This window comes from Carassius carassius, chromosome 33, assembly GCF_963082965.1.
Source record: "Carassius carassius chromosome 33, fCarCar2.1, whole genome shotgun sequence".
In the NCBI taxonomy this organism is placed as follows: domain Eukaryota; kingdom Metazoa; phylum Chordata; class Actinopteri; order Cypriniformes; family Cyprinidae; genus Carassius; species Carassius carassius.
The window spans coordinates 16,433,237-16,443,576 of NC_081787.1; the positions used below are offsets into that span (position 1 = coordinate 16,433,237).

A 10,340-nucleotide genomic window follows, 5' to 3' on the forward strand; every position below is an offset into this window, starting at 1 on the left:
ATAAGACAATTTAATTTAGTAATATATTTACTTGTTCATTTTGTATGCTGTATTTAAAGATTTAGCCAGTTTTATCTTGAGCATCACTGTAGAGCAGAGTTAAACTTTAGTTTAATAACACAATTAAACATTTGAAACAATGCTAACGTTACTTGAATTAGGGGAACTTTAACGTCCTCTAAGATGATTTTAAATATAAAATATAAATAATTAAATAAATAAATAAAAATACCTCTAAAAAGTAAAACATTAGCGGATGTCACGTTATTGTGTCTTTCTAATAAAATATCCTATTTATAACGTTAAAAATGTTACAATTGACAGAACGGGCACACACACACACACACATATATATATATATATATGCACATGGAAAAGCATTACATGCGGGCTCCGCCCACGTCCCGCCTACAATCAATAAATTGTGCAATGTTTGCCAGGTTATGAATTGAGCACTGCACATTTATTCACATGCTGTTGTTCACTTACAGTTAACTAACTAGCTGGAAATAGCCTGTAGTGTCTTGCAAAAGTTACTTTAGAGTAAATTAATTTGTATTCAATCTCATATCAAAATAATTGTCTTGATGAAGCCCCTTCTGCTGGATTCCAGTCGAGATGATTTGACCGCAGGACTAGTTTATTTGTGGGTGAAACAAGCGGAGTTTATCAAGGTTGGCTGGGTGCCGAATGGAGGCGCGACAGGTCACCGAGGATACGAATAGTTTAGAGAAATAATTAATTATTTTAATAGTTTTGTATCATTGTTCTTATTATGCAACTTTGCTTGCTGCTGTTTTGTGTTCGAGTCAGACTGAGTCCTCTGCTCCCTGGATAATCTCCAGAAGACGCTCAAACTCTCGCTGCTTTTGCTTCAGACTGAAACGTGTGGTCTGTAAGCATGGCAGGCATTCCCAAATCTTTTCCTCATGTGTTCATAGGCTTTCTAATAACTGTAATCTCAGGATTAAGAGCCAGCTCTCTGCAGCAGGTTTTCGTGAAGGATATTGTGGCTGTTTACGGAGAAAACGGTTCACTGGATATCAATGGCATTAACAGATTATTAGAGACTATTGTGCAAGACAAGTTGGATCCAGACATTCCTCTGCATGCTCAGGTAATCTGGTAACTTTAAGTTGTTTACTAAACTTGTAAATAATATTTCACATTTTATATTTTAGGCACAAGCCACATTAGAGAGCATACACAAAAAACTGTATAATTTGATTAGGTTTGTCATTCTCAGTCCTGTCTCATTGATTTCTGTCTCTGTTTATCAGTGTGTGTCTGGAGCAGATATTCTGGTGCACTATGGGCTTCAGAACCTCTCTCAGCTGACAGAGGAGCATCTGGTCACTGTCTGTCCAGCTCTGCTCAACCAAGCTGTACTGCCACCCTGTTCAACTGAACCTCCACTGCACCGTGACACTGATCTTCGTGGTGAGTCTTCATCTGCTGAATACTTCATATTTGAACTTTCAAGTCTACAGTTGTCAAAGACCTTTCTCCTGATGTATAACTGCAGTTACAAACAATTGTGTTTAGCTGCCTAAAAAAGTTAATAAAAATGTTTACTTCATTAACTTAATGCAAAACAATCTCTGTAGTAAAAAAATTTAATATTATTTAAACTGGTATTTTTTGTATAAGTGCAATTTTTGTATTGGTTTTATTCTAATTGAAATAAAGGCAAGGTCTCTTTAAGATGGTATTCTATAGTTTTTGATTACAGTAATAAAAATCACAGTTGAGAATAATGCAATTTCAGACAAATGTTTAATTGGCTTAAAAATTATGTCAGAAAGCAAAAATCTTATTTTTTGCAAAACACAACTTTTGTATTAGTGTTATTTTTGTACAGCTTTTATTCTAATTTAAATAAAAAATGTAAACTTGTTTAAATAAAAAAAAATGTTTTTTTTTTTACTATATAAGTAAAAATTTACTGTATTGAGAATAACGTTATGAATAATGTATTGAGAATAATTGTCTTAATTATGTTGCACAGCTAAAATCTTTATGCAATTTTTTAAATAAAAACTATATATATATATATATATATATATATATATATATAACAAAACAATTCAAACTATTTATAAAAACTATAATAGTATCTCAATGATACTAAAACACTTATCTTAATGCAAAACAAAATCTTTTACTATAATAGAGTAAAAACTGTAATGAAAATGTCATAAAAAATTATGCAAAACACAGTTTTCTTTATTTAAACTTAAACACTACATGAATTCATATTTTTGTACATATATTATTTTTACACTGCTTTCTTAATTTTTAAAACAATGCTGTATATCAGTATAATCGAGTAATAGTAATAAAGTCTTGAAAATCACTTTTGAGAATAAAATAGATTACTGACAATTATGATTTTTTTTGCCTTAACATCACAAAGCATTGTTTTTTTTTTTTTTTTTAGTGAAATGTGATTTACCCTCATGCCTAATTTTAGCTGTGTGAGCTTTGCCCTTTCTTTCTGCACACAGTATGGGGATTTGGCTTCTTGGCTGTTACCATCATTAATCTGGCCTCACTGCTGGGTCTGACTCTCATTCCTGTAACTAAAAGGCCCTACTTCCCAAAAGTGCTCTCCTACTTCATAGGTCTGGCAGTAGGCACGCTCTTCTCCAATGCTGCTCTCCAACTTATACCTGAGGTCAACTGCTTTTCCATTTCTCAGTTTCATTTCATTGTTCAAAGTTTGCATTAGTCCTCTGAAAGCTTTCTTCAGGTCAGTTTAGGACAGTCTTCTAAGAGGTTGTTGACGCTCACATTGGTGGCACAACAGGATTATGAACCCAGTTACCTACACTGGTTTGTTCTTGCTTCATAGAAGCCCTGAAGTCAACCTCCAACCGATAAGCTACTATTTCACATCTTTAATTGCGGTCTTTATCAGCACCATGATGCTGATGCAGATTGTTTATGCTTACAGTGATTACCGGTACACAATTCTAAAATGCTAAATGCTCTTTGAACTGGACTCATGAATTCAGGTTTATTTTCTAGAAAAGTGCAGACATTTCTTGATATGTGATGACATGATCGTTGCATGACGTGGTGTTCGTTTTGCAGTAAACACATGTTGTAGTATTTATTTTGGGTTTGCAGTTTAACTTGTAACTAATAAGGTGTATGTGTACACAGGGAACTCTGGGTATATGGTTTAACTTGCTCATACACATATGATTACATGATTAAATCCTCTAATTGAACAGGCCTTTGGGTTTGACCCAAAAACAGATGGTTACATTTTCCAATCTGTTGGAATCTTTGGTGGATTCTATGTGCTGTACGTCACTGAAAAAATCCTGAGGATAGTCCTGAAACCAGAACATAAGGTGGGTTCATCTCAGGATTATGAAGACTGAACATTAAGAACTCAATTCACTTGATATCTTTATTAATTTTGTAGTCTTTAAATAATTTAAAACTAATTTACAATAATAAACTGCACAATTGCATGTCTGGAATACTTGATTCCAATTGGTAAGTCAAAGCATTCTGCTGTCAAATAGTCTCATAAAATGATATTTCCCTATGCAATCTTTTCCATATGTAATAAAATATTTACACTCAAACCAATATAGCATAATTGATAAATACAGTAGTTGCATAGGATAGTGAGCAGGGTAGTGAACAGTCAGCAGGTCATTATCGATAAAACAACTCCTTCAGGGTGATAACATTTTTATTTTGAGATATTGATTTATTGACTGTATATAATCTCATAGTTAATACACATACAGGTGCATCTCAAATTAGAATGTCGTGGAAAAGTTCATTGCAGTTATTAAACTCAAATTGTGAAACTCGTTTATTAAATAAATTCTATGCACACAGACTGAAGGAGATTAAAGGTCATTGAACACTCAGTCAGAAATTTTCGCATGCGTTTTTTCGTATTCGTGATCCAAAAAATTTGTCACGCACAGAGACCTTGCACACTCCGATGCGTATTAATGAATGTGTTACGAAAAAAACGCAAAACAATACAAAATCACATCTTTAAGTAGTGAGGATGATTATTATTATTATTTTTTGTCCTCTGTCTTAAAAAGAGAAAAAGAAAGGGGAAATATTGGGTCCATCCACTCCTGCGATCGCGTAGAGAGGAAGAAGAGTTCCACCTCCTTATCAAGGAGCTGTGGGATTATCCAGACTGATTCAAAGTTTACTTCAGGTTGTCAATGGCTCAGTTTGATGTTTTGCGAGTGATACTGGAGCCTAATATTAAAAAGAACACCACCAATTTACATGCATCAATTGATCCTGAACAGAGACTGGCAGTATGGACCCGCACGCACGCACACACACACACACACGGTTTACAGGGACTTGGTGTGATATAATTATAACTGTGATATAATAATATTTGTATTATTTTTGATACAATAACATTTGTATATATAATTGTAGGTTAGGTATTTGAGCACTGGTGATTCATTCACCACCATTGCCAGCAGTTTTACGGTGGCTCTGAGTTGTCAAAACGTTTCTCAAAATGCGTTTTTATACAGTCTATGGTTTTTATGGAATGCGAAAAACGCAGAAAATCAAACCTGTTCCGAATTTTTTTTGACGGACGAAAGTTTCAGAGGCAGTGTGCAAGCATGATTGACAGAACGTGAGGTCGAATTAATTTTTTGACGTGCGAAAAGTTCGCATGTGAATTTTGATGATGGTAAGCCACAAACATTCATTGCCAAAGAAGGCAATGGCTGTTCACAGAGTGCTGTATCCAAGCATGTTAACAGAAAGTTGAGTGGAAGGAAAAAGCGTGGAAGAAAAAGATGCACAACCAACCAAGAGAACCGCAGCCATATGAGGATTGTCAAGCAAAATCGATTCAAGAATTTCAATGGACTTCACAAGGAATGGACTGAGGCTGGAGTCAAGGCGTCAAGAGCCACCACACACAGACGTCAAGGAATCTGCTGAACCATAGACAACATCAGAGGCGTCTTACCTGGGCTAAAGAGAAGAAGAACTGGACTGTTGCCCAGTGGTCCAAAGTCCTCTTTGTAGATGAGATCAAATTTTGTATTTAATTTGGAAACCAAGGTTTGAGGAAGGGTGGAGAAGCTCATAGCCCGAGTTGCTTGAAGTCCAGTGTTAAGTTTCCAGTCTATGATGATTTGGGGATGATTCGCAATGTCATCTGCTGGTGTTGGTTCAATGTGTCTTTTGAAAACCAAAGTCACTGCACCCGTTTACCAAGACATTTTGAAGCACTTCATGCTTCCTTCTGCTGCTCAGCTTTCTGAAGATGCTGATTTCATTTTCCAGCAGGATTTGGCACCTGCCCACACTGCCTAAAGCACCAAAAGTTGGTTAAATGACCATGGTGTTGAATGAACCCCATAGAGAATCTATGGGCTATTTTCAAGAGGAAAATGAGAAACAAGAGACCAAAAAATGCAGATGAGCTGAAGGTCACTGTCAAAGAAACCTGGGCTTCCAGACCACCTCAGTGCCACAAACTGATCACCTCCATGCCACGCCGAATTGAGGCAGTAATTAAAGCAAAAGGAGCCCCTACCAAGTATTGAGTACATGTACAGTTAATGAACATACTTTCCAGAAGGCCAACAATTCAACACAAATGTTTTTTTAATTTTTTTATTGGTCTTATGAAGTATTCTAATTTGTTGAGATAGGTTGGTTGAATAGGTGAGTTTTTGTTAAATGTGAGACAAAATCAACACAATTAAAAGAACCAAAGATTTAAACTACTTCAGTCTGTGTGCATTGAATTTATTTAATACACAAGTTTCACAGTTTGAGTTGAATTACTGAAAAAAAATGAACTTTTCCACGACATTCTAATTTATTGAGATGCACCTGTATATAATTCTAATTAATTGCAAGCACATGGCCGAGCTTCCTTAATGGTAGATGTCAGATATGTTGTGTATTAGTGTGTATGTTCTTTAACACCATATACAGTAATCATATGATTGACTTTTGAACCTCAGCATGGCCATGGACACAGTCACTTCCAGCCCTCAGAGGGCATCCAACAGAACGGCGTCATCAGTACGGTGGACTCTGCCAGTAGCGACAAAGCCAGCATGACCTCTGACCCTCCAGTGCAGCAGGTACAACTGGTCAGGTCTCACAAAACTACAAATAATGCCAAGAGATATGTGTGTGGCCTAAATATATGGCCTAACAGTATAAAAATAGCTAACAGTTTGGAGATACTAATTTATTTCCACATGAAATGAAGCTAAAATATGAAATGGTAAATTAACTATAGTAAAACTACATTTTTACATTTTCAGTGTGTGCTTGTCCATGCAAAACTCACTAATGGGATTGTTTTACGGTTGCTTACTGATACAATTATAATATGAAAAGGATAAAATAAATACAGTAAATAACTTTTAGTAAATAATGTTAACAAGTTTGGGGTTCATAGGATTTTTTTGTTTTTGTTTTTTTTTTTGAAAGATTAAATCAAAAGTGACAGTAAAAATATTTCCATTTTATGATTTCTGAAAGGTCATGTTACACTGAAGACTGAATATTCAGCTTTGCATCACAGGAATTAAAACACATATTTAAACATTTATTTTTAAAGTGCAATAATAATTCACATTATTGCTTTCAACTATATTTTTGAAAAAATAAATGCAGCCTTTGTAAGCATGGGACGCTTCTTTCAAAGCCATCTTACCAATTACAAATTCTTACCAACCCCAAACTTATGAGAGGAAGTGTAAATATAAATATAAATATGCAAGCCATTCCCACTTGAAATGAAGGTAAAACTAGTTAAAGAAATATATATATTTTTTTTAGTAAAAATTTTAACACTTTCTGCGGTGCTTGTCCAGGCAAAAACAGGATGCCAAGGAAGTACTTTGTGGTTACTAAGGTGTTCTGGGTGGTTGCATGCTCTTAAAGAGCCCACCTCCTCAAGTCTATGATAGTCTGGTCTCTATAAAGGGCTCAGGAACCTCCTTGAAAATGTGTGATTTTCTACTTTTGTGCAGCCTTCTCCCCAACAAGCCACATGAACATTAATGTCTGCGGCACAAACTGTGCAGGAAAAGTTATGCATCAAATTAATTGCTAATTATATCAGTAATGCTTGGACTAGCAAACACCTCAAATTTTTATATCTTTAAATACTGATTATCACAACAGTAATCAATTTAAGATTACTTGAAAGTCATTATCAAATAGAGATAAATACCAATCGTTTGTCATGACAACTCTGCGATTACACTATTAAGCGTAACATCACACTGTGGTCAATGGTTAAACCAGAATCTTGGGTAATGTGATAACAGTTCTCCTTCAAATAGTTATTTGAAAGCCCCCAGTTGACTCTTTAAGTGTTGTTAGAATGTAACAAGACATGACTAGTTTTAAAAGCAGTTTTTTTTGGTACAGATTTAAGAATTTGGTCAGTCCAACTGTAGAGACACACACACACACACAGCTGTGTTTGCTTTCATCTGTCACAGCTGCCAGCAGAAACAAGATTGTCTTCTGCTCTTTGACCTACATCACAAGCACGTAATTGGGATCGTCTTTTTGACACTCCAACAATACAAAAAGTTAGACCTCGGGGCTAAAAGTAAATAGTATTTGAAATATGAAGCCAGGGTTGAAGCTCAAGAAAGTACAGTAATGTTGTTATAGTATGAAATGAGGTTTTAATTTAGATGTGAACGTCGTTGCAGCACACTTGCAGATGGCTCAGAGGAAGACAGCGGCTGGCCAGCGTAAAGACGGTGGCATGGATTATTTCCCTGAGCGATGCTCTACACAACTTCATTGATGGACTGGCCATCGGCGCCTCGTTCACCGTGTCTATTCTCAGTGGCTTTAGCACTTCTATCGCTATCATCTGTGAGGAATTCCCTCATGAGCTGGGTAAGAGAAATACAGACTCTTTACCCAACCGGAAATGTTGTCAGTCCTGACCTTTAAACTCTCCGCCAAACTACATCTGTGACTATTGCCCTTTGAATGTTGACCTTAATGGAAAAAAACAAAACAAAAACAACATGTGAAGCACATTTGTGTTCTGTCTCCCCCTGTAGGCGACTTCATTATCCTGCTGAACGCTGGATTGAGTATTCCTCAGGCCGCCTTCTTTAACCTGCTTTCTGCTATGTCCTGCTACGTGGGTCTGGTCCTGGGCATCTTGTTGGGTAGCACTTTTGCCCCCAGTGTCATCTTTGCCTTTGCTGGCGGCATGTTCCTTTACATTTCCTTGGCTGATATGGTAAGAGCAGTGTGGGTTAGAATTGGAGTGGATAACCCCACTGGCAGATCTTTTTTCTTGTATTAAACATAAACCAACATTTTTCAGAAAAGCAAGATTTTTTTATATATATATATATATATATATATATATATATATATATATATATATATATATATATATTTGTACAGGAAAACAAGCCAAAACAAGCTAAAAATAATAATAATAATAATAAAAATAATTGTATATTTATTTATTTGTAGTGAAATAAATGCGGTTCTTTTGAATTTTCTTTTTCAAGAATCCTGAAAAAAAAGAAAAGTATTCCATAAAAAATATTAAGCAGCGCAACCGTTTTCTACGTTCATAATAATGTTGCTTGAGGAGCAAATCAGAACATTAGAATGATTTCTGAAGGATCACATGACACTAAAGAATAGAGTAATGCCATCACATAAATAAATTATATTTTTAAATATAAAAAAAAATAGTAAACACTTATTTGAATATTTCAGTTGTTACTGTATTTTTGATCAAATAAATGCAGCTTTGGTGAGCCTAAAAGACTTCTTTTAAAAACATAAAAAAAAAAAAATAATAGTACTGACCCTTAAACTTTTAAAAAGGAAACGTATTTCAATGCTATCATTTTTACTTATGGAGTTAAAATATATTTAGGGTTTTTCCCACATGATCTGAGCTAAATAAGAAATCTTATGTTACCACTTTTTTTCAAATTTCTTGCTTCATTATTTCATTATTAATTTATTTAGGGTTAAAATGAGTAGAAAATGACTTTGGTTCCACTCTTAATGCCTGTTAATGTGTTAGCTGAGCAAATACTGACCATCTTTCTCTCTCACACATAGCTGCCTGAAATGAACATGATTGCTAGTCAACAAGTGCAGAGCACGAAGGACGATATCATTTTCTTTGCGATCCAGAACGCAGGAATGCTGTCAGGTTTTACCATGATTCTTCTCATCACATTGTATGGTGGGAACATTAGCCTGGGCTGAGCCCTCAATTCTGTGCCCACTCCAGATCATTCTCTCATTTAAGCTATTTATTTGAGAAGATACTACTTCATACTATTTTAAAATCATTCATACTGTGGAAACTTGAAAATCATTAGGAGTAAAATCATTTGATGATTTGTGTAAGCTGATTATTCTCAATATATATAATTCTAGACCTTTTTATACCATTGTAAATAACTGACCTACTAACTAATCATGTTTTGTAGAAAAGAAGGCACAGAAGGTGATTAATGGCTTCTGAAATCATGCAAAATAAAAAGACAGAACATAACTGTATTAAAAAGTCAAATTTATGTTTTTCTTTTTTTCATTGGACATCCATGATATATCTATACATTTAGTTATTTAATATTCATTAAACACAATGTACACTTAAACGAATCTTTAAAACAATACAGTCAGTGCAATATATTTACAGATCAAATCAAAAACATTTTCTCTCCAAAAATATACATTTATAATTAAACCCACTTTACAAGAAGTGATCAGAAAACTTCAGTCACACCAGGAGGTAAAATATCTTAAACAGTTTTTTGACTGAACAAAGTTATTGGGTGAATCTCACAAAACAAGGTCATATTTCATTTCTAAAAAAAGAAAAGAAATGATACTTTGCTTAAAGATATTTTGTCATTTTTTTCAAGGTCTTGTCGTCAAGTATCTATCAGAATTGTAGTTATTGTTGCACTCCCTTTAATGCAAAAAAAGAGAGATCTAACGTCAATCACCAGTGGGAATTACAGTTAAAGAAAAACAAAAACAGAAGTGCTTAATTGTCCTGAAAAGAATGTCAAAATGGAAAAAATCTTTAATTTAATATAATTATTGAGAATTTTGTTCTTTTGAATTTTTGTGGTGAACTGGGACGTGTTTTCATGCGATTCACCCAATTAGGAGGCACATCAGCTCTAAAAAACCTAGAACAGCACGGTTCTACTTCATAGTCACTGAACCAGCAGAACAAACAGAATGGCATGGAGTTAAACGCACACATACGGCAAGCACTTATATGAGGCACTAAACGCAGAGATCAGGTCAAACCACACCACAGAACA

General features: G+C 34.8%; 1 protein-coding gene across 1 annotated transcript; it reads left to right on the forward strand.

Moving 5' to 3' along the window:
• Positions 1 to 438: 438 nt before the first annotated feature.
• On the forward strand, positions 439 to 9,985 carry LOC132113844 (metal cation symporter ZIP8-like). Its single transcript, XM_059521869.1, has 8 exons — positions 439 to 1,117; positions 1,281 to 1,440; positions 2,508 to 2,677; positions 3,240 to 3,362; positions 6,000 to 6,122; positions 7,719 to 7,911; positions 8,082 to 8,266; positions 9,115 to 9,985. The coding sequence occupies exons 1-8, from the start codon at positions 902 to 904 to the stop codon at positions 9,262 to 9,264; spliced, it is 1,320 nt and encodes a 439-aa protein (XP_059377852.1). The 5' UTR covers positions 439 to 901; the 3' UTR covers positions 9,265 to 9,985.
• Positions 9,986 to 10,340: the final 355 nt, after the last annotated feature.